The sequence below is a fragment of the Heterocephalus glaber genome, unplaced genomic scaffold (genome assembly GCF_053883595.1).
Source record: "Heterocephalus glaber isolate CG9 unplaced genomic scaffold, H.glaber_assembly_v1.0 deba00001687, whole genome shotgun sequence".
Taxonomy (NCBI): Eukaryota; Metazoa; Chordata; class Mammalia; order Rodentia; family Bathyergidae; genus Heterocephalus; species Heterocephalus glaber.
Genome location: NW_028258412.1, coordinates 10,400,496 through 10,425,564, shown reverse-complemented (window position 1 = coordinate 10,425,564; position 25,069 = coordinate 10,400,496). Strand labels below are relative to the sequence as shown.

Sequence of the window (25,069 nt, the reverse complement as noted above, 5' to 3'; positions counted from 1 at the left end):
AAAGAAAACAGTTCACTTGCAGTTCAGACATGACACTCCCCATTCTTTGGACTGTAAAAAGAAGAGGAAGTGACCCACATCCCCCACTTGAGAATAAAACGAACAAGGCTGAAATGAGTTTCAGCAGTGCTCAAGACCTGAAGTCTGAAAACATACATTAGTCATTATAAATGGCTGGGACTGCAAAAATCTGCTTTTTATAGCATCTTTCTTCTCTGTGTAATTTTCTTAATTGACTGCAACCTTGGGAGGAGGCAGCATTTAGTCCCATCTTATAGGTGAGGCATCAGGCAGACTGGTGTCTAGAACCTAGATTTCTGGTCTGACAGCCTCTTCTTTGAGTGCCTGAGTTTAAATCTGATTACATCTACAGCCTCCAACCCTCGGTCTCTTAACTGGAGAAATCATTAACTCTTGTCTAGGGGCCATGCAAAAGAAATGATCCCACCTGCCTCTGCTGAATTTCTACCAGCAAAGAGCCCAATGCACAACTGGGGTAGCCGCCTCCTGCACTGCCTTCCTGGAGGCTGATCAAAAATAGCTGCACTCCTCTCAGTGGAGTCCCATTTGTTACAAAGAGATAGAAGTATTTATAAACATTCCACTCACTGTACTTTATCCTGTGGATTAGCTTTTCTTCTTCCACTCATAATAGAAGCAGGGTCCAGCAAAGAATGCTCCCATATAGAATTAGCACCATTGTTATACAAGGTCTCAACCATCTAAAACCAAGCAGTACGAAATCACATTTTAATTTCTTTCTACAAATAGTGACAGGATTAGGAAAACAAAGCCCCATCACAAATACCAACATGTTTGGGAATTTCACTCATATCATTGTTTTCTGATTTTAGAATGAGAAGAGGAACCTGTATGCAAAATTTAGCTTTGGTGGGAAGGACAGCTAAATCCCTAAGTGGGTTTGATTGTTATATAGTTACATATTGAAGGAAGACTAACTTTGACACTTAGCACAGTGCTTCCCAACACTGAACAAATACTATTTTACTCACTTACTATGTTATTTGCTTAACATTTTTCTTTAAATCTACCCATTTAAAAAAACTTTCATTAACAATTATTTTCTGATATACTAGTTATAGTTTTCTTCTACACGTTAAAATAACACAACCATTAAAATAATTATATGAGTATTTCTTACATGTGTCTTGAGTACCACTGGCAGCTTATGGTCCATACTTTGGAAATTGTTGCTCACACTGTAAACTACTCATCTCTGGACTTAATTCAGTAATACAGTCTGGCTTTACCTACCCCCTTTCACATGAGAATGAGCTATTGGAAACTTCAAAGCAAATGATTTCAATGAGCCACATCTCCCGATTTCATTTTTAAATCAGGACTCCTAGGTGGGCATGGTGGCTCACATTTATAACTCTAGCACTCTGGAAGGCTAACGCAGAATGATTGCAAATTTGAGCCCAGCCTGGGCAACTAGTGAGACCCTCATCTCAAAAAAATAAAAAGGGTTAGGGATGTAGGTCAGTGCAAAGGCCCTGGGTTCAATATTCAGTACTACACACACACACACAAAGCAGGACTCCTAAAATGGCCCCATTCGTTTTTTACAATCTTAGAGATATTTCATATCAGAGATCCAAACCCAGTTGTTTTTGGTCCCTTGGTTCATTCAGACGAGTTTAAGGGACATGCTATCCATTTGCCACAGATTTAGTGAAGTGTGTATTCAAGACAAATGAAGGAAGGTAAAACACACACTTAATCCTGAGTTCCAAGAGAACTTGAAGAATGTGTACCCCAAATCGAAATACAAGTAACATGACATCGGGCCCCAAATAAGACCAAGAGCCCACTTAACACTGAACAGAGACATAGTAACTTAATCTGATTTCTTTCTTTCTTTCCTTTTTTTTTTTTTGACACAGGGTCTTGCTATGCAGTTCAGCCTGGGCTTGAACTATGTAGCCCAGGGCTAGCCTCGAACTCCTGGCAATCCTCCTGCCTCAATGAGTGCTGGGATTACAGGCATGTGCCACCACGCCTCATCCACTTAATCTGATTTCTGATCAATAACAAAAGGTTTTTATTGTTGTTCTGTAGTACTGGGGACTGAATCTATGGAATCGAGCATGTACTCCAGCACTCTATCACTGAGCTACATTCGTAGCCCTTTTTATTTTCAGGTAAGGTCCCCCTGTGTTGCCAGGGCTGGGGTTGAACTTGCAATACTCCTGCCTCGGCCTCCTGAGAAAAATGGAATTACATGTGTGTACCACCATATCCAGTTTTTTAGTTTTTTGTTGTTTTTTTTTTGGTATCGGGGATCGAACTCAGAACCTTGCGCTTGCAAGGCAGGTGGTGGAACCACTGAGCTAAATCCTTGGCCCACCATATCCAGTTTAACTACAATTTTTGGTTTTTGTTTTTGTTTTTTTGGTACCAGGGATAGAACTCAGATCCTTGTGCTTGCGCAGCAGGCAGCGAAACCACTGAGCTAAATCCCCAGCCAGTTTAACTACAGTTTTAACAAAACTTCACTTGATCTTAGACAAAAGGCCAAGAAGCAATAGATTTAACAAAACTTAAATTAGGTGTTTCAGAAATGTTTGAGGGTGGGATTTAGCTCAGTAGCACTGAGCCTGCCTCGAAAGCACAAGGTCCTGAGTCCAATTCCCAGTACCAAAAAAAAAAATGTCTGAGGAATCCCAAGCCATTCTTCTGTTAAAGTGAGAAAAAACATGTTCTTAAAATATTAGCAAAGGGGCCAAGGATTTAGCTCAGTGGTTCCGCTGCCTGCCTCACAAGCGCAAGATCCCAAGTTCAATCCCCAGTACCAAAAAAAATATATATTATTAGCAAGATACTGAAGAATAAGTACATTAATTAAGTTTCTTAGGCATTAATTGTTGGAAACATACATCATAGTATGTGGAAAAGATGAACTATTTAAAGCAATTTCTAGTGACAATCTAGAAAGTCAGCAGTGAGACAATATTAACAAATTTTAAATATGATTGAGATTGTGAGACATTTACATTAGAAGAGAAAAAAATCATTTTTCTTTTTTTTGGTTATTTGAGACAGGGTCTCGCTATGTAGTCCAGGCTGGCCTCAAATTCACAGTGATCCTCCTGCCCCAGCCTCCCAAGTGCTTGGATTACAGGCATGTGCTGCCATGCTCAACGAGAAAAAAATCTTAAATGATGAATTCAATACAGGATAATACATGTACTTATACATAGAAATGATGGGCATAGCATCTCTATTTAATTATCAACCATTTTTCTTTTTTTTGGTACTGGGGATTGAACTCAGGTCCTGGCGCTTGCGCAGCAGGCAGCAAAACCACTGAGCTAAATCCCCGGCCCTATGAACCATTTTTAAGAAGTATGCTAGGAAAAATTCACTGGCTAAAACAATGAGCAGTAAAGCATAAATTACAAACTGTGAGAATTCTTATTCTTTACCTGAAGAAGTGTAGGAGGCCATGGAGTATGTTTAAGATGCCTTACTTGGGAGATATGACGCCCTAGACTCCGATGGACACTGCAACACTCGTCACATATAAAAGTTCCCCTATTTACTGATGCCCAGGAAGGATCTGGAAAGAGAATGAAATCTCAGTGGCAAGGACATCAGTTGGTTGCTCTACCACAGGACAGAAAAAGATGACTGAGTTTGGTTTTTCAGAAACACAAGACATTTTTGTTGTTTACTAAAACAATATACTAATGTTTATCAATGTATCAAGCTGGTGATGGTCTATGATGACACTACCTTGGGTGATAGAAGTACAATGTTAACTGAGTTGAACAACCCTAAATAAGCAGTTTGCTTCTTTGTATTTCTGTATCCTTAATGTGGATCCACCACCCCAGATGCTCTTTCGTTCCATATAAGAGAAGCAAATGGAGAGAACAGATGAATCATTTGAAATCCATCTCCACAAACAGCAAGATAACCCAATTTTGATAGTGAATTCTTCACATAGCAGTATCTGAAGTAAATGAAATGATTGCTGTCCTAACTGCTACAAATCAATGTCTGTATGTGTTATGCTCTAAACATGAACTGTCCTCTAAAAAGGTGGGGTCTAGAAAAGGGATTGGACCATAAGGGCTTTAACTTCATTAGTGCACTAATCCACTAATGAGATCATAACTTGATGACAATATTTTGAGGTGATGGAAACAGGAAGGTAGGCCTCACTGAAGGGAGTGGTCCATGGGGGGTATGACTTTGGGGACTATATATGGTATCCAGACTCTTTTTTCTGGCCCTTCCCTACCTGCTTCCTTGCTGCCGTGAGGTGAGCTTTCCTCCAACACACCTTTCCACCATGATGTTTCTGCTTCTCCTTGGAGTTGACTGACCATGGACTGAAACCTCTGAAAACATGGCCAAGATAAACTCTTCCTCCTTCAAATTGTTTATCTCAGGTATTTTGTCACAGCAACAGAAATCTAACTAATATAATAATTAACAGAAAGCTGTGAGAGACAGAATTATAAAATTGTTCAGCAGCTATGGTTCTGAGGGCAGAGAAATCTGGCTTCCTCAACTAGAAAATGTTCTACAAGGGCTGGGGATTTAGCTCAGTGGTTTCGCCGCCTGCTGCGCAAGCACAAGGACCCGAGTTCGATCCCTGGTACCAAAAACAACAAAAAAACCCAAAAATGTTCTACGATATCCATTAGTTGTTTTAAACAAACTACAGTAGAGTTTTACCTTGCAAATGATCTGAAAAAAAAGCTGCTTCACAGAGGCAAAATGTAAAACATAAATGAGTAATATTTTTGGTGTGTGTGGAACTCTTTTTCTTCTGAAATCCTACAGAGCTTCATTAGACATCCTTTTTTTTTGACATCTTTTTTTTTTTTTTTTTTTTTTGCGGTACCGGAGATCGAACTCAGAACCTTGTGCTTGCGAGGCAAGCAGCGGCACCACTGAGCTAAATCCCCGGCCCTAGTCAGCTTTTTTTTTTTCTGGTACCAAGGATTGAACTGGGGTCCTTGTGCTTGTGAGGCAGGCAGCAGAACCACTGAGACATCCTTTAAAACAAGGAATATTTCACACCTGGTAAGCAGGATAGATCTGGGTAAGTAAACTGAGAGCTGAGAAACGCCAAACAAATATAGATCCTCTCTATTTCATCAGCTTCACAATGGGGTGATAATAGGTGTCACTCAAGCTGCCTGGTCTAAGGGTTGTATTTTTTTTGGTACCAGGGATTGAACTCAGGACCTTGTGCTTGAGCTAAATAAATCCCTGGCCGTCTAAGGGTTGTATTTTTAAATTCTTCAATGTCCACAAAAATCTCTAAAATGTATGAACTTCATCTTCACCATGTTTTTTTTGGTACTGGGGATCGAACTCGGGTCCTGGCGCTTCCAATGCAGGCAGCGGAACCACTGAGCTAAATCCCCAGCCCCATCTTTACCATTTTTAACAGTTTATCAAACCTTTCAAGCCATATAATGAAAAGTTACAGGATTTCAATCAAAGACAAATCTTAGGAGCCAGAGAACGTGGTGGTTGTGAAAGTTGGCTCTAGAGACAAGCAGTCCATGTTTGAACCCCAACTCTGCCACTTCTTGAACAAGGATCTCAGGCAAGTTATTTCATTGAGTATGGGTCAAATGGGAACAATACCACCTCTGAGGCCAGTGAGGATGCAGAGTAAGTAAAATACCTCTCATTCAGTAAGTATTCAATAATGCTAGCTGTTTCATCTTTTCTAAATATTATTCAGTTATTTCCAAGAGCCTACTAAAATTCATCAGCACTTGAAACAGTTTTTTATTGGAAATACAATACTTAAAATATTTCACGAGTGCTATTCTATTGTATTAGTATCTCACTGAGATTTTCAGATGACTGAATTTAAGATTAAGTACAATGTATTTAAAATGAACTAGATTCATTAAAAACAACTAAAATATTTAAGATAGGATCAAAGTTAAATACTTCCCATGAAGTAAAATAATTCAGTGAAGTATAATTTTGCTAGTATTATTATGCCATTCTAAGGTGCAAAGATGGGAAATATCAAAGATGAAGGGTCCTTATAAAGGTAGAGAATAATATTGCTTTCTACCTTTACTACTATTAACAACCAAAAATAAACAGATAAACAACCTGTTTGGAAACACAGCTTTGGTTTTGGTTTCTAACATATCATGCAAAGGGGCTGGGGATTTAGCTCAGTGGTGCCGCTGCCTGCCTCGAAAGTGCAAGGTCCTGAGTTCGATCTCCGGTACCAAAAAAACAACATATCATGCAAAGAATTCATAGTATTAGAGGAAATTAAACAGGAACAAAACAAGCGAGGGTTTAACACACATTTAGTGAGTTTCTCAATCACTTAATCTTCATGTATTGGAATCCCACAGAAAGAATATTAACAACATAGAAAATCAAGATTGAGTTTGAGTAAGGTTGAGTGAAACCCTTCCAGTTTAACTGGATGTTTATGGCAGGGCTTTCTATGGATACCGTAAATGGACTTCAAAAATCTCTACCCCTCCCCAGTCTACCTAACAAATTTTGTGTGAAAAAGTACACACACATTTTCTGGGGAGAAGGTCTTAGCATTCATCAGACTCTCAAAGGGGTCCCTAACTGGACAGTAACTCTTTTATGAGGACTCTGCAGGCTTTGTAGAAAAGGCTGCACAAATTCCTAGCTGCTCAAATTCACAGAACATGTTAAGGTAGCCTCATTATATTCAAAACAGGAAGGAAATGACTCAAGTCTCTGTAGATGAGGCATTCAAGACAACTCTAAAATGATACCCTGGAAGAAAAAAAATTCTGAAATGCACAAAACACTGCAAAAGTGCAAGATAATATTTAGGATGGCAATAGAGAAGCAATCTGCCTTTCCCCCATATAATCCAACAAGTAAAGTATATGTATCCTAAGAGGGAGTATGAAGTGAGACGCATGTGAATCAAACACATCACAGCCAAGTTCAACTGAAAATAGGCAAGAAAAGAAAGAAGTGGAGCAAGTAACATTTTCAGAGAAAACAACAGTCTGTGTAACACTGGTTTATAAAACACTTCTTTTTTTGGTTTTGTTTTGTTTTTGGTACCAGGGATCAAACTCAGGACCTTGTGCTTTCAAGGCAGGCGCGGTGTCACTGAGCAAAATCCCTGGCCCTAAAACACTTCTTTTTAAACTCTTCTATTCCCCTCTCTATTGTCAAAGGAAACTGATAACACCACTTGTACTACCCTAGCCATGAAATAACCACATAAAGAGTTATCACAGTACTATTTAAAATCAGTCTCTGTTTCCAAATGACAAGATGAAGATCCGAACAGTTGCAAAGCCACTGGTGTTCAATGATTCACATAAGATCATTTATTGGACACTGTTGTCCCAAGAAAACCATCTGACATTTGAATTAGTTTAAACTTAAAGCTGTTAAGTCCAAGGATAGAAAACAGCATATAATAATCTATCCTGAGACCTGTCAATTCAACTCCAGTTGCTAAAATAGATCTAATCTTTAAGTCTGAACATTACGCACAATAAGAATGGTTTTGACCTTTCAATGCCCCTGTATGCTTACACTGCCACTAACTTTATGTGTATTTGTTTGCTAAAACTGTAATTTAGAAATTCAACTCTAGCTTTAAGGGAATGCCAGGGTTCTGAACTGAATAATATAATTTAAAAAAAGAAAAAAAAACTTAAAAGAGATTATCCTAGCAATATCCATTTTATTTTCCTAATCACCGAAAATGGTAGCACTCTTGATTATCCTTATTTAAAAAAAAAATGAGGAAATCAAAGCTGGACCAAGTCAAGTCACCAGCCCAAGGTCATTGAGGCAAAAACTAGTGTGAACCTAGGCCCTCTGGATCCCCAAATTTAAGACACGTACTGATTCTTAAGTGCTGGTTGTGTTTGCAAGACCCCAACACGGAGATTCCCGCCCCCACGGAGTAGCTGCCAGGATGTCAGGAGTGGGAAAGTCATCCACCAGCACCCTCTGGCAAGTCTCCAGGAGGAAAGCCGGGAGTGTAGCCCACCCAGGAAAGGTCCCCTTGCAGGGACAGGGGTCCGATGAAGGGTGACACCTGCAGCCTCTGGCAGCCGCAGCCAGGAGGGCTCTCGCATTTTACTTCTGTAATTGGCCTTCCTGTGGGTTGCCCAAGCCCCTTCCTGTCTGGGGAGCGGCTCGGGCCCCCCACCACCTCCCTGACTGGCCTGGGACCGAGTGAAGAGGGAACGAAATGGATGAGAGGGAGGCGGCCCCCTCCCCTCCTGGCTGCCAGGCCCGGGAAGGGTCTCGCCTCTGCAGTCTCAGGGCCCCCTTGCTTGAGCCGTGTCTCGGGGTGCGCGGCTCGGTCGCGAGAACCTGTCGGTCTCGAGGGGGCGGCCCCGGGGCAGGGGTCCTGGCAAGGAGCAGAGGGGCGAGGGCCCGGCCGGTGCGACTCACCCGGCCCGCTACAGTCAGCACACACATCGCTGCTCCGAAGTCGCTTCGACATGGCTCCCGCCTTCACCTGCCGGGAACCAGTAGCCCCGGGAAAGCGAAGGCGGCGGCGGTGGCGCTTCCGCTCTAACGGGTCCCAGCGGCAGAGCTGGCAGCAGAGCACCTCCCCTCGGCGCCTCGCAGCAGCTGCGCAGCACGCACGCGCGAGGAGATGTCTTTCTGCGACTGGCAGATCATGTGACCGGAAAGGGCACGTTTCTCTGCCGCCATCTTTAGTGAGGGCAGATGCCGGCTACAGGATCGTGTCTTATGTCTAAATCCTCTTATTTTTAGGTCTCCTTTTCTGGAAGAGATCTGCCTCATACTAGCACTGATTAATATCACAGGAAGCAGCAAAATCTTGCACCTACCACCTCCCTGAGGCGAACAATGATTAAATACTCTATCCAACAAATAGTTATTGAGCATCTGTTTTCCACACTGTTTCAGGTTCTGAAGAAACTGCAGTTAAGAAAAAAGACCTTTCTGGTTCTTATGGAATTTATAGTATACTGAGGGTAGATCTATAATAAAATAAGTAAAATGAGACTATAGGAGATGAATATTTCTTTAAACTGCACTTTCAACCTTACCTTCAAAATAGAGATGATGTATTGTCTACTAATAGTCCGGTTTGTTTTTGTATGGCCTTTTACTTAACAATTATTTCTTTTTTAAAAAATAAGAAAAAAGGGGAAGACGAGGGAAAGGGAAAGAAAAAAAAGAGGAACAAAAATATGCAACAAATTTGTATATAGCCAGAAAAACTAAATATTTACTACCTGGCTAAGGAGATAAATTATGGGAAGATGTGGTAGTATTATAGACAGCTAAGTTAGGTAGAAATATTATAGGTAGTCAGACAGGGCTAGGCCCTCAAGGGAGTTAGTGTAGAGGATGAAAACACATTACAATTGTGGCTGGAGGCACATCTGCTGAAAGCCAGGCCTCAAGATAAAGATGAAATGACCAGACCTACATGCTTCCCCAAGGGATAAGCAATATACTATAATTGGTATCACCTGGTCCAATAAAGTCTGGATAGTCATCAGTCACTCAGGTGGGTGACCAGGACCTCCTGATTCATCTCCCTTAAAAAGCTTCTTGTTCTTTGCATGTACCCTTGCTATGTGACCTGCTTCCTCATTGAATCAATATTACCTAAGCAACTATACTTGTTATCTTATTGGTTGACCATAGTTTTGACCTACAGTGTTTTTCTCTATAAAACTTCCTCTGTGAAGTGAGGTCCACAGCAACCCACTTTTGAATCCCCTCCTGTCTCTCAAGAGCTCTCTCAATAAAAATTTCCTACTCTTAACCTCCGTTGTTCATTAGAATTCATTTTTTGATTTGAGGGAAAACGAACTTGGTGTATCTGACATCTAGCAGGTTCGGAGTTATTTCACCTGTATCAGTAGGACTATTCCATGGAAAGTCTTCAATAAACAGTAGTTCCTACTATTCTTGACATTACTATTATTTTCTAAATACTGATTTTCTTCATATATTTGGAATTTGAGAATAAGAATAGCTAAGCTAGAGTAGTTTATAGGATGGTGTGAAATAAACAATGAGATGAGCTTAACCAGCATGAAGGAGAGAAAGATGTGAGCCAAATATTAATGACTATTTATTGTATGTATTACATGTAAATACAACTATCATCTCCAACTACCAGATAATGGATATTGACTGTAGGCCAGGTACCATCTTGGTTTTTTAGTGAACAAAAGAGATATGGTCGCTGACATGGTGGAGTTTTCAAATAATGAGATAGGCAAGGAAAAAAGAATGAGAAGTCCCAGAAAATGCCTCAGAAGCACTGGTGGGTCCATCTGTCCAGTGTGATAAATGTGCAATGTGGGAATAAACACATAATTTCCACACATTCCACAGCTATAGCCTCTGTGTGCCATCCTGGTGTTTCTGCATTCTGTTTTGGTACAACTCACAAATCTTCTGGGCTCCACTTCCACACGTGTGAAGAATGGATTAGACTAGGATTCTTGAACAGCTGTTGCAAGGCATCTGAAAAGCTGAATATGCATGAGCAGAGAAGGGAAGACAATGTTTTCAGGATGCATTGAATAACTTTGTCGAGCTGCAGACTACTGAAGAGAAGTGGTCAAGGAAGCATTCATAATGCCTGAGGTTCAAACCCAAAGGATGAGCTTGCTTGCTTTCTTTCTTTCTTTCTTTCTTTCTTTCTTTCTTTCTTCCTTTCTTTCTTCCTTTCTTTCTGTCTTTCTCTCTGTCTTTCTTTCTCTAATTTTTGCAGCACCGGGGACAAACTCAGGACCTTCTGCTTGTGAAGGCAGGTGAGGCACCACTGAGCTAAATCCTCGGCCCAGAGCTTTGCTTTTGTAGACTGCTCAAATCCAAGTGTATTAGTCCTTTGAGGCATAACTACAAATCCAAATGGCTAGCTTAAAGATGATACACAAATTGAATAAACCACCACTGTAGGTAGCTCTGAATCTTAACCCAGTTATTAATTCAGATAGAAAAGTAGTTTTCAGATGGAAACAATTTCTCTCTCAGGGGGCATCTGGCACGGTCTGGAGACTGGGAATGGTACTGGTATGGAGTGGTTATTGAGGCCAGGGATAGGGATGCTGCTCAGCATCTACAAAGCATCAGATATCCTCCACACAAAGAATTATCCAGTTCCCGATGTTCCCAAGGTTGAGAAGTCCTGACATAGGACTATATGGAGCCCAAGGTGGTGCTGCACGCCTATAATTCCAGCACTCGGGAGGCAAAGGCAGGATCGCCGTGAGTTCAAGAGATAGATAGAACTCACCAGCCTGGCTACATGGTGAGTTCAAGGCCAGCCTGAGCTACATAGTAAGAGCTTGTCTCCAAAAAAAGGAACTATGTGTCTTATTATGCAAATATCCAAAGCCACTTCTCTAGTTTGAAGTTCCCCTTCAAATATTATTGGCTCTGCCCATTTCCAAAATGGCTTCTAACCAATCGTGGCAGGACCTGCCCTGGTCCAAAAAGGCTCCAAGGGAGTCAGTGTCCAGAATGGTTTGGTCCGGACCCTTGTTGTCACCCTCCACCCCTACTGCGGTGCCAATGGTAGAGGCTCGGTTGTGGGCCGAACCATCTGAGGTAGATGGAGCAGAGGGAGTGAGGCTGGTGATGAGTAGATCGAGCTTTTCATGTTGAGGTCTAGGGCCAAATAATAGACCTATGGCTCTAGTTCCTAGGCTTCTCTATGTTTCCCGTTGTGATGCTGGATGCGGATGGAACTGGGAGGATTTCGGCCCACTGCTTGGCTTCATCCTCCCCTCCGGTAGCCTGTGGTGGTTCGCTCCCCGCACTTCCCTGTTTGGGGCAATTGGGCCCACCGAAGTCGGTTGGGGAGCTGTCAGCTGGGCTGCTAGTGTGAGAGCGAGCGCGTCGGGGCGCTGGGTGGGCGCGGCCGACCCGGTCCCCGACCAGGCCAGCGACCCTACACCTCGCGCGTGCCCACACGCGGCCCCCTCAGCTGCCCGGCCGCGAACCACGCCGCTTGGTGGTCCGCCCGCTTCCTTCGTCTTTTCCTCCCGCCGGCCTCGGAGACCCTGCTGGGGCTGAGGCTTCTGGGAGACGGGTGGCCAGGGCCGGCCGCTACCTCTTCGCCATGTCCTTGGCCCGCGACGCCAGCAGCCACTTTCCCCTCCACCTGCTAGTCTGGAATAACGACTACCGGCAGCTGGAGAAGGTGCTGCGAGGCCAGGTGAGGTGAGGGCAGAGGGAGTGGCAGAAGCCCTTCCAAGTCCCTGAGCCCATTTCCAAGGATCTGCTCCGGGGCCCCAGTTAACCCTTTGACTGTGCAGTCGTGGGACAGTAATATTAATAGAACGTGTATCGAATGCTGTTTGTATGTCGGGCCCTGTTCCGAGGGCTTTTTGTATATCGTCCCGTTAACCTTTCCAGTAGCACAAGGAGGCCAGTACTATTTTTCCATTTGGCAGAGAAGGAAACTGAGGCTCTCAGATGGTCACTTGCCTTTGTGGGAGGCGGCCTGGCTAGTTAATACCACGATGGGAATTTTAAGGTAGGCCAGCTATTAATGCACAGTCTTAACCATTATTAAGCTCCATTACCTCAAAGACGAAAGGCCCACACACACCCCTCTACTCCACCCACCGTTGTTGTGAAGTACTTGGTCGGTTTTAGAATCTGTGTTCTAACTTCCCTGTGACCTTGGGCAAGACATTTTGGTTCTTGGGCCCCATTAACCTATCCATGGAATGAGGATGTTGGTAGTGATTCGGGTAAACCCAGCACAATATTTGATTGTATTAACAGATCTGAGTTGAGGCCTAGGAATCCGCATTTAACAAGCTCCCCACGGAGGCTGATGATACATGGTAAAGTTTAAAGATTGCTGATGCACAGGCTCCTTAAAAACCTCTTCCTGTTCTAAAGTGCTTTGATTCATTGTCTTATTTATTACCATCTCTTTAAACAGTGGTTCTCAATTGGAGGTGCCCCCCCCCTTTGGCAATGTATGGAGACATTTTTGGTTGTTTTAAGTGGGGAGTGGGTGTTCCTGGCATCTAGTGGGTGGAGGCCAGGGATGCAGCTTGACATTCTATGATAGATGAAGCAGCCACCCACAACAAAGAATTATTTGGCTCCAAATGCCCTAGTGTCTTGGTTAAAAAACCATGCTTTAAAGGCATCCCAGTAATTCTAGGAAGTATTGATGCCCTCAAGTTACAAACTAACAGATTTAGCAAAGAGGATAAGGATTTGTAATTATTCTTCAAATCTGATTTAATTGTATGGTTGGCTTCATTTTATTCAGTGTGTTAAAGACTTTTTAAATAGCTCAAAATTGACTCTGTAATTGTCAAGAAATGTCAGAGATTTCTCAAGAAATGTCAGCATTGGCTCTCTTTTTAGTTGACAAAAATTAAGGACGGTCAGCATCACAGAGTTTGAACACTTACTGCTAAGTGCTTGCAACCTGCCTTATTTAAGTTGGTTGAGGATATACTGGAAGTCAAAAACCTTTTTTTTACATTTCAAAAGGAACTTCAGACAGAACAGTTTTTTAGTGTCATTGTTCTTAATTAGCTGGTGTGTAATTATTTAAAAGTTAAGGAAATATGAGACATGACCCAGACAAAATGATTCACCATTAAGTATCTCATTATACCTGATGACTTAATCCTCTATTACTAGACATGGCTTAGGGATTCTCTACCATTTTACTCTTAGCTCTATTGGTAGGTCTCACATAGGACATTTTTTAAATGACCAGTTCTGTTTTGTAGGGCTCTTGTCTGCTATTTGCATCTCTATTTCTCAGAGATGTGGCTGACTAGTTTGTGAAATGTTGAGAGAAAATACAAAGAAAATCACAGAATTTAAATCCTCTTTGATATAAAGTTTCATCATTAAATCGTATTCTTTCTATCCAGCTTTATGAAAACAGTGGGCTTTCTATTCGTTGGAGGTAAAGAGTTTAAATGTTTGATAAGAAAAGTACAAACAGAGTCTTGGTTTATAATTCAAAGTGTTGGGCCGGGGATTTAGCTCAGTGGTTTCGCTTCCTGCTGCACAAGTGCAAGGACCCGAGTTTGATCCCCAGTACTAAAAAAAAAAAGAATATACATATAATTCAAAGTGTGACATAGTTCTTTCTTTTTCCTGCAAACTGTGATAAAGGTATCCATTGAAAGTTCTTGGTGCTTTTTACCTGGAAGAATTTAAGGACATTTGTGATTAGAATTTGGGTGTTAAAATCTTGTAGCAGACTTTTCTGGAATATATTTTAGATCCTTAATGCCCTTGACTGTCAAAGAGTTTGAGGCTTGAGGAACTATACTTGCTAATTGTTTGGTTTTGACTTAATCAGTTACTACTGTGGATCATTTCATAGTACTGTATACCATTTACCTCTGGGGAGGAGACAGGTGACCTCTTCTCATAAAAACATCTGGGGAAGCTTGACTGTCATAACCATGTAATCTTGAAAGTTGGCCATTGAAGAGGCCCAGATCTGGCAGTTATACAGGACCCTGTGTTTAGTTGATGTTCTTCTATCATCATATTGAAATTCTTAACTATTTTTGAATATGGAGCACTGTATATATTTTATTTTTTTTTAGCCCTGTATATTTTTATTTTTTGCTGAGCCCTCCCAATTATGTAACTCTTTCAGGGTCATGAAGGTGATAATTGACATCATAAAAATATTAAACTACATTAAAATATATAGCAGGAAATGTTTTCTTGCCTTCATGTGCACTAGATCCTCTGTTGAATACGTCTGCAGCCTGGAGGCATTGAGGTTTAATGGCCAGCACTAACGCTGATTAAGTTGTGAGGTTGGGCATACATCTACCCTTGCCTAATTGTTTCATCACCTGTGAAATTGGGAAGAGTAACACTAGACACTTACTCTTATGAGGGACAGTGCTAATGTGTTTTACGTTGCAGTTTTAGATTTAATGTTCACATCTCTTTCCTGGGGAGGTTGCTACTGGAATTCTATCTTATAGATGAGAAAATCAAGGTAAAGAGAAGCTCAGTTGCATGCTAAATTAGTGTGTGAGCTGTGACTTGAACACAAAAAGTCAGATTCCATCCAAATCCTCTATTATTCTTCTTTAGTATTGTTTTTTGTTGTGTTTTGTTTTGTTTTGTTTTGTTTCTTTTCGGTACTGGGGATTGAACAGAGGACCTTGCACTTGTCAGGCAGGCGAGGTGCCACTGAGCTAAATCCCCAGCGCTTGTTTTGTTTTTTTGAAACAGGGTCTTTATGAGTTCAGGCTGGCCTTGAACTCACTATGTAGCCCAGGATACCCACTGGCAATCATTCCTCAACCACCCAAGTGCTGGGATTACAGACATATGCCACCATGCCTGGCCTCAAATACTATATTCTTAACCTCTCTGCTCTTATTTTGCTAAAAATGTCTCCATTTTAGGATTATGAAGAGTATAGGAAGATGGACTGGGGATTTAGCTCAGTGGTTCCACCGCCTGCCTGGCAAGCGAAAGGTCCCAAGTTCAATCCCCGGTACCAAAAAAAAAGTATAGGAAAATAATGGATCTGAAAGTACAGTGGCATAGTAAATGGAGCAATACCATTTATCAGTAGCTCCTGCTTTTATTATGATCATGATTTATAAACCTGGGAATTTAGCTTCTTTTATGTAGATTCCAGTTTTTCTATAAGGAATGTATATTGGCTGCATAATTAAGAAAAATTGCTGTAACTTCAGCAATAAAACTAGATGTTCTCCATAATGTTTTGTTTGCCAGTGAGTTTCTGCTGTCTACTTCATTCCTTTCATCACACACGTGAGACTTGAAGCAGGCATACTGATGGCTGTAAGAATTTAATTTTGCTCCAGGAACTGCTATGGCACAAGAAGAATTGAATTTACCCAAAGAGGATGAGCCATGTTTCAGCCCCAACCTCAGATTCTTACTCATAGCCAGCATTGGTGTAACTCTGCCAACTATGAGATTGTTTCAGGCTGTAACACTTAACCCAGGAGAAGCACTTAATAAAGTGCCTCTTAACCCATCAGCTTTTTAATGTTCAGTGGGGTCCTGAAGGTGTTGAAGTTGAAACTATTTGTGTTCTGCTTATGTCATTTTGTTAGAGAGATGTGTTAAAATCCTTTGGCCTTCTTAATGATGCTGGGGAAATGAATGAACAGTTAAGGGACACATGCAAAGATGGGTCCATGCATCTTAGACAGCTCAGAGAAAACTCAGACCAAGTGGGTAGAGGTGGCAGATGAGCCCTAACTAGACCCTTGATGGTGAACCTTTTAGTGCTGTGGGACGCATGCTGTAGGTTTGTCACCACTACTCTAGACACACATGCCCTCCTTAAAGCACATCATCTAGGCAAGAGAAGGAAGACTAAGAAGGAGGAGCTAAATCCCTGGCACAAAGTAAGGTGTTTTTAATTGTTCCCACTTTATAAGCAAACAAACTGAAGTTCAAGAGAAATTAAGCAATTTGTCAGAGGGTAGAACAGTATATGAATAAGAGTTTATGTATTGCATAAACATACATTGTTTTTTCCAATATCTTTATTTTCCAATATCTTTATAATATAATCTACCCATGTAAAATATACTGTTCATTGATATTTAGTATATTCACTGAATTATGTAACCATAACTACTGTCAAATTCTGGAACATTTTCAACACCCCAGAAAGAAATCCCATATCCCTGATAGTCAGTTCCCATTTTCCCCAGCTCCTTCAGCCTCAGGCAACCACTAATACACTTTCTTTGTAGATTTACCCACTCTGGATATTTCACATGAATAGAATCATGCAATATGTGGCCTTTGTTTCTGACTTCTTTCACTTAGTCTCGTGTTATTATGTGTATTAGTTCTTCATTCCTTTTTGTGACTGTTTAATATTCCATTGTATGGATATATTATATTTTGTGTACCTATTTATTATTTGGTGGACATTTGAGGTTTTTTTACCTTTTGGTTTTTATGAATAATGCTGCTATGCTTATTTGTTGATAAGTTTTTAGAAGGTATACGTTTTCATTTCTCTTATGTATGTGGCATGGAGAGGAATTGCTAGATTATGTGGTCATTCTATATTTAATTTTTTTTTTTTTTTGGTACCGGGGATCGAACTCGGGTCTTGCGCTTGAGAAGCAGGCGGCGGAACCACTGAGCTAAATCCCCGGCCCCTATATTTAATTTTTTAAGGAATGCTTATTTTTTTAGTTCTGCACTATTTTATATTTCCACTAGCAGTCGACAGGGTTCCTGTTTCTCCACATCCTTGTCAACACTCCTTCCTATGTCTGTTAGATTGTAAACATTCTAGTGGGTGTGAAATGGTATCTCACTGTGGTTTTTTTGTTTTGTTTTGGTTTGGTTTTTTTGGTACTGGGGATCAAACTCAGGACCTTGGGCTCGAGGGGCAGGCACGGTGCCACTGAGCTAAATCCCCGATCCCTCTCATTGTGGTTTTGATTTGAAATTCCCAAATGATTTGTGATGTTGTACATTTTGTCATGTACCTTTGTGAACTTGTATACCTTTTTTGAAGAAATGTCTATAAAAATTCTTTGCCCATTTTAAAATTGAATTATTTGATTTATTATTATTATTATTATTATTTTGTACTGGAGATCGAACTTGGGACTGCGCTTGTGAGGCATACAGTGGAACCACAGCTAAATCCCCGGCCCTTACTTTTTATTATTGAATTATAAATGTTCTTTATATATTCTGGCTACTAGGCTCTAGTATATAATGTGCTAATAATTTCCCCCATTCTGTAAGTTGTCTTTTTGGCTTCTACATGGTATCATTTGAAGCATAAAGTTTTTAATTTTGTGAAGTCCAACTTACCTACATTTTTGTAACATATGCTCATTGTTATAGCTAAGAAAACTGTGCCTAAGCTGTGGTCATGAAGATCTACTCCTGTGTTTTCTTCTGATAGTTATTATTTTAGCTTTTACATTGGAGTTTATGGTCCATTTTGAGCCAGTTTTCATGTATAATAGGTATGAAATTCCTTTTGCATATGAACATCCAGTTGTTTAAGCACCATTTGTTGAAAGGACTATTTTTCCCCCAATTTTGGCACTCTTGTTGAAAATTTATTATCCATAAATATGTGGGGTTTTTTCAGGACTCTTGTATTCTACTGACGAAATGACTGTCTTTATGCCAGTACCACTGTCTTGATTGCTATAGCTTTGTATGGTAAGTTTTGAAATTTGGAAGTATGAGTCCATCTTAGTTACTTTTCTCTTGTTGCTGAGACAAAATACCCAACACCCAAAGTTAAAGGAGAAAAGGTTTATTTAGCTCACAGTTTGGAGAGATTTTGATCTATAATTGGTTGGCTCCCAAGGCAGGGTGGCTTGGCAGAGGAGGACAGTTCAGTGGGTAGCAAAACAACAAGCAGCCTTAACGGTGTCTTTCTGCCCCCTTTATCTTATCCAGAATACTTAGGGTGGGTTTCACTCACACTCTTAATCCTCCTGCCCTTGAGCCTAGCATTGCACCAAGAATCAATTCCAAGGACACACACTAGATCAGCCATCTCTGGAAACCCCCCACCTATGACCCTATAAGGCATGGGGGGGGGCATCTAGACACAAACTCTTAACAGAGTCCTTTGATCTTTGCCTTGCTTTTTATGATGGTGATTCTGTGTCCTTTGCAATTCCATATAAATTTTAGGATCAATTTATCAATTTCTCTAAAAAACTGGCAATTGAATCTAAACCTCAGTTTGGAGAGTATTGCCATCTTCAAACCTTGAATGTAGGATGTTTCTACATTTATTTAGATTGTTCTTTAATACATTTCAAAATGCTTTATGGTTTTCAGAATATAAAGCTTTGTATTTTGTTCAATTTATTCCTAAATGTTTATTCTCTTCGATGCTACTATAAATGGAGTTCTTTTCTTTTGTGGTACCAGAGATTGAACCCGGGGCTTCTTATATGCTAGGCAAGAGCTGTACCATTGAGCTACAACCCTGGCCTGGCATTATTTTCTTAATTTCATTTTTGTAATCATAGGATAAATCTTACTTGTTTATAGTGTATAGTAGCCATTCTTATATGTTGCTGAGTTTGGTTTGATAATATATTTTTGAAGATTTTTGCATCTGTATTCATAAGAGGTAGTTTTCTTATGCTTGTCATCAGGATAACACTGGGCTCATACAATAAATTGGAAAGTTTCTCTTCCTCTTCCGTTTCTTGAAAGAGTTTGTGAAGATTTAGTATTCTGTAAATATTTGATAGAATTCACCAGTGAACACATCTGGGCCTGATTCTTTTGGTAGGGAGTTATTAAGTTATTGATTTAATCTCTATACTTTATTCAGATTCTCTCTCGAGTCAGTTTTTCTAACTTGTATCTCTAGGAATTTGTCATTTTCATCTAAGTTATCAAGTTTTTGGACATACAGTTCTTCTTGGTATTCCTTATAGTAGAGTTGATAATAATATCCCCTTTCATCCCTGATTTTTTTTTTTTCTTTTGGTACCGGGTATCAAACTCAGGACGTTATGCTTGCCAGGCAGGTTGCAGTGCCACTGAGCTAAATCCCTGGCCCTCATCCCTGATTTTAATAGCTTAAATATCCTTTTTTTTGTTTTTTCTTGCACAAGCTAAACATTTTTCAATTTTGTTGATATTTTCAAAGAACCAACTTTGGCTTTGTTGGTTTTCTCTCTGTCTCTTTTTTTGGTTGCTGTTGTTTGTTTGTTTTGTTTTCTTTTGTTTTTGAGACAGAGTCTCACTGTGTAGTTAAAGCTGGCCTTGAACTAGCTAGTCCAGGCTGGCCTTGAACTCATGGCAGTCCTCTTGCCTCAGCCTCCCAGAATGCTAGGATTACAGGTTTCTGTCACCATGCCCAGCTCATCCTTTTCTTCTAAATCACATTGTCACCATAACATAGTATAGATTTTCTTCTTGGCTTCTCATTTTAATTGAGAGGGAGGCACAAGAAGCTCAGAAGAGTTATAGTTGGTCATGCAATCTATGGCTTATACATGTTTTTTTCCTGTGTTACAAAATAGGAAAAGTTAACTTAATCTGTTTGGCTTTTATTTATACATATCTGAGAGTTGTGCAGGACTTTTGAGTATTAATCCTTAGTCTGAGTTACTACCTTTATTCCAGAGTGTGAATTGCAGTAAGTAGAGTTTCTTCTTTCATATGATTAATATTCCATATGTCAGACAGTGTGCTAAACCTAGTACCTTTTGTTTAGATTGAAGTTATACACTTAATTTATATAATACAATATAGGATGGTAAAGTTTGCTAATTATTTCTTTGCTGCTAAACTTCAACTGTGCTTATACCCTCTTCCCCCCAAAATAAGACCTATCTGGAAAATAATCAGCTTTGAAAACTAGAAAAACTAGAAATCATTATTCTTTTGCTCGGTGGCTACTCTGTAAGGTAGTTAAGACAAGGATGGGCTGATTGGGGCTGCCATTTCTTTCTTTTTCTTCCCCCTGTACTAGGGATCGAACTCAGGACCTTACGCTTGTAAGGCAGATGCAGTACCACTGAGTTAAATCCCCAGGAAGGCTGGCATTTTTGATCTCTAGTTTTCAAGGCTGATTATTTTCCAAGTAGATCTTATTTTCTGGGAAATACAGTAATTCATATCCTTGTTCCTTTTAAGAAAATAACTACTTAATTCAAATTAGAGGTAGGGTTGAAAAAGCTAGAAAATACAATATTTGGACCCATCTTTTGGAATTCTCAGTCTCTTTAGAGCAATGAACAAGCCTTGGGAAGAGTCAGGGAATCATTGCAGGTGATGTGGACCATGTTCCAGGTCATGATGGTACACTAGTCTTCCCTTATCCAAGATTTCACTCTCTGAGATTTCAGTTAACCTTGACCAACCACAGTCTGAATATATTAAATAGTAAGTTTCAGAAATAAACAATTCATAAGTTTTAAATTTTATGTCATTCAGCATAGCATGATGAATTGGTACACTATCCTGCTGTGTCCTGCCTGAGACGAATCATCCTTTTGTCCAGTGTATCCATGCTGTATATGCCAACCACCCATTAGTCACTTACCTTAGTAGTCACTTTGGTTATCACATCCACTGGTGGAGTTTCACAGTGCTTGTATTCAAATATCCCTTATTTTACTTAATAATGGCCCTAAAGCACAAGTGTAGTGATGCTGAGAAATCACATATGTCAGTGAGAAATCATAAAGTGCTTCCTTTAATTACAAAAGTGAAAATTCTTTATCATAAGTATGTGTACTTAGGAAAAAACAGTGTATGTGTCTGTGTCTGTGTGTGTGTGTGTGTAGGTCCACTGGGGCTATTGCAATATATTCTCCAAGGATGGGGTGAGGGGACTGCTGTATTTCAGCACCAAGAACACTGAGGCCTGGGGTTGGTCCAGGAGGCCTTGTCTTCAGCCAGCAGAATGTTTTCAGCCACCTCTATTATTTCTTGATAACATTTCTTATCGTCACTGCACAATAGCCATAATATAATGTTAGCAAAACAGGGAGGTTCAATAGCTGTTAGATTGTGGTTGTTTACCCACAGTCCCTTTGTACCTCCCTTCTTAAGTGCCATATAATATCTGTCTTTGGAAACAGGTAGTCCTATATAATCTCTAGCATCCCAAACCAAGATAAGGCACATTTCTCAAGAAATGTTGTAGCATTTAAAGGGTTTTACATTCTAAAAGTCTTGTGGCAGTCCATTGTGTCCTTGCAAGAACTTTCAGAGCCCTGTTTTGCAGACTGTGCCCAGCCATTGAGACTTTCAGCAGAGAAACTGCTGCTTGGCTCTAGAGACCCAATGTAGTGCTGAAAAGAGTACTTGAATAGTAGCATAGGAATGAAGCATTAAAAGCCAAATGTGTCTGCTTAGTACAGGGAAGAACCCCCTCACACACACACACTCCCCAGGTGGTTAGAAATGAAGTGTGTTGTTATGTTTCTCTACAAAAGTATCCACGTAAGTGCCTAGAGGATCGTACTCTTTGACAGTAAGACATGCAGATTAGATGCTGCTAGATGTTGTATGTTACTTCAGGGCACTTGGAACCCAATACACAATCATGGAAGAGGTGTTTTGGTGCAAATTTAGCTAGAGAATGTAACCTTTATTCTGGCCCAGATTCTCTTCTGTATGCTTTCAGGGTTTTTTTTGTTTTTGTTTTTGTTTTTGGGTACCTGGATCAACCTCGGGTCCTTGTGCTTTCGAGGCAGGCGGCAGAACCCCTGAGCTAAATCCCCGGCCCTGCTTTCAGTTTTGATTAAAGTTCTGCACTTCCTGTTCTAGACTTGAATGTTGATATGTGCTGCAGAAATCCCCCACATTGTATGTAAGAAGGCAGTTGCTTTTCATGAAAGCCTAGACTTAGAGTGTTGTTGAGAACCTTAAGTTGTATTTTATGATCTGAGGCCAGTGGTCATATTTATTCATTTATTATGTACTTTATAGAAAAAGGAACTCATAGCTTTAACATTTTTTTAAAAAGAAATTCAGTAACTGTTATCTTTATTGGTAGCCTCAAGAGGTGTATTTCAACTATGCCCACATGTACACATACCATGTTTCTGTAGTTAATTAAAATACTACTTTCTACTTTTTATACTTAACATAGCTCTCAAACACATTTTCATGTTCTTATATACTTATAAGAATTATATAAATGCCAGTGTTTTCTTCACAGAATGTGGAAGCTCTGGATCCACGGGGTAGAACATTATTGCATCTCGCAGTTTCTTTGGGACATTTGGAATCTGCTCGCGTCTTACTCCGACATAAAGCAGATGTGACTAAAGAAAACAGCCAGGGATGGACAGGCAAGTATACTTGTAGAGTAATTTAAAGTTGTTCATTTCAGTTTCTCTTTCTAGTTTCAATTGTGATCTTCCTCCCCACCAGCTGTTTCTCTTGGGACAGGGGTAGGGCGAGAAGATGGGAGCTGGGGATGCTACCTTATCTGCCGTACAGTGGCTTGAACCCTTGATGGGTGATTTCTTTTCAGAAACAGCCCTCATGTGAACCACTAACCATACGTGAGTGTGGAGGCCAGTTTTAACCTGAGAACATGGTGAGAATGCCACTGAATCCATCAGGATAGGCAAAAATAAAAAAGAAATTATCAATAGAAATAGCCCCTTTTGGTGAAATCCTAGCATTTCACTGTCTTGCACATTCTTACTATTAATTTTGTGTCGACTGAACAAAGATTCTCTCTCTTTTTTTTTTTTTAGTAGTTATGTTCTGTTTGGGACTTTTTCACCCCTTGAATATTTATTTTTTATCTTTATATTTTATGCCATTTTTCTTTTCTTTCTGTTTTTTGGTACCCGGGATCGAACTCGGGTCCTTGTGCTTGCGAGGCAGGCGGCAAAACCACTGGGTTAAATCCCTGGCCCGAGCAAAGATTCTCAAAAGTGCAAGTCCTGGCCTCCAGATCCACATGCAGCCACAGCATGTGACCTCACAGTTAGAGCCAGCTCTCTGAAAACACTGTCAGGACTTCAGAACCTGTACTGAGGTTGGTGGGGAGGGGAGGGTGGGAGAGGTTTGATCAAGAGGCTAAGTCTGCTCCATTTTCTTTTCTTTTTATTCAGTGACAGGCTAGCGATCAGAAGTTATGGTCATACCTGATAGCATTGGACTGCAGCCTTTCTCCCTTTTTGCCCCAAACAAATTGGTTTTTGAGCTATACAGATATTTTGCAGACTGGCCTTGGTCACAAAGCATGTGACTACTTGATGATTAAATCTTACTCTTTCGTTTTCCAGTTTTACATGAGGCTGTGAGCACTGGGGATCCTGAGATGGTGTATACAGTTCTTCAACACCGAGACTACCACAACACGTCTATGGCCCTCGAGGGAGTTCCTGAGCTGCTACATAAAATTCTTGAGGTATTTATAAAACTAGGCATGCTATACTTTGGGCTAAGTACTGATATAATAGCTGTGACATAGTTTGACATCCTTGGGTACCTTCCTTAGAGTTTCATGAGTAGTGATTATAGTTTGATTGCCAGATAGCACTATTCCTTGCCTGTCCACCTTGTTGAAATATGGGGTCTCTCAACAAATTATGTTTGTCACTGGGCTACGTCTTTAAGGGCTATTTTAAAATTATAATTTAAGGAATATGGATATTTTCTTAAAAGTGCCTGTTTTATTAGGAGCAGCACCCTGCTCAGAGGTAATCAGAAAGAAATGATGATGCTCATGATTTGTTGTAAAGGCATCTTCAGGGCCTACTGAAGCCCAGAGGTCTGTGTGCAACTTCTGCTTGCCACCTTTGCCATTTCTAGCCATGAGTATTTTGCAACTTCTAATCCATTGGCTTAACTTATTTGTAGTTACTGGCTTTTGTGCAGTTCATCTGTCCTATGAATTACAGTGTAGGCTCTCTGTAACTCTCATAGGCCTTTCTTAAAACAAATTTACTTCTGAGCTTATTAGGCTCATGGAGTGTTTGGATGAGGGTTGCCACTCTTCTGATACTCTTTGTTATTTGAAAGAAACATTTTGTCAACCAAGTGCAATATTCCGAGGGCAGTAGGAGACAAGAGAGTAGCAGTAGTTCAGTTTTCACTATTATTTATTCTGCATTAAAACATGGACATGAGTTCCCCCAAATAATTCCCAAGATACCTGGTGGTTAAAATAGCTTTATAATTTCAGTTAAAACACATTTCTTAAAAAAAATTAATAGCTCTATGGAGAAAAAGAACAACTTTGTTATAAGAAAGTCAGTCATTGTTCATTATTTGAGCACACTTTAAAGAATATTTTATGATACTTAAGCAGAATTATGTCTGAGATACTATTCATTTCCCATGTATTACAGTAAAAACTCCTATGAAATATGAAATAATTGATGTATTATGTTAAAAATAAAGTGTATTGGGCCAGGGATTCAGCTCAGTAGCACCGTGCCTGCCTTGCAAGCACAAGGTCCTGAGTTTGGTCCCCGGTACCAAAAAAAAAAGTGTATTTAGGAGTATGCAAAGGTCACATAGATGTATTGTTTTCTTACTTAATTCATTGCCAGAGGAATTGAAAACAACATGTGCCTATTTGACAAGTCAG

At 40.3% G+C, this 25,069-nt stretch overlaps 2 protein-coding genes across 16 annotated transcripts in view; one reads left to right on the top strand and one right to left on the bottom strand.

Annotated features, from left to right (window-relative positions):
* Positions 1 to 8,617, bottom strand: part of Git2 (GIT ArfGAP 2) — a 61,525-nt gene extending 52,908 nt beyond the window's left edge. For all 12 annotated transcript variants that reach the window (XM_004843591.3, XM_004843595.3, XM_087198351.1 and 9 more), the window contains exons 1-3: positions 8,434 to 8,617; positions 3,450 to 3,583; positions 610 to 722 (exon numbers count right to left, since the gene is read on the bottom strand). In XM_004843591.3, coding sequence (XP_004843648.1) covers positions 610 to 722; positions 3,450 to 3,583; positions 8,434 to 8,485 — 299 coding nt within the window. In that variant the 5' untranslated portion in view covers positions 8,486 to 8,617. The remainder of the gene's footprint in view (positions 1 to 609; positions 723 to 3,449; positions 3,584 to 8,433) is intronic.
* A 3,180-nt stretch (positions 8,618 to 11,797) lies between these two features.
* Positions 11,798 to 25,069, top strand: part of Ankrd13a (ankyrin repeat domain 13A) — a 35,747-nt gene continuing 22,475 nt past the window's right edge. For all 4 annotated transcript variants that reach the window (XM_087198511.1, XM_004843589.4, XM_021257292.2 and 1 more), the window contains exons 1-3: positions 11,798 to 12,199; positions 22,676 to 22,808; positions 23,760 to 23,884. In XM_087198511.1, the coding sequence (XP_087054637.1) occupies positions 12,104 to 12,199; positions 22,676 to 22,808; positions 23,760 to 23,884 (354 nt within the window). In that variant the 5' untranslated portion in view covers positions 11,798 to 12,103. The remainder of the gene's footprint in view (positions 12,200 to 22,675; positions 22,809 to 23,759; positions 23,885 to 25,069) is intronic.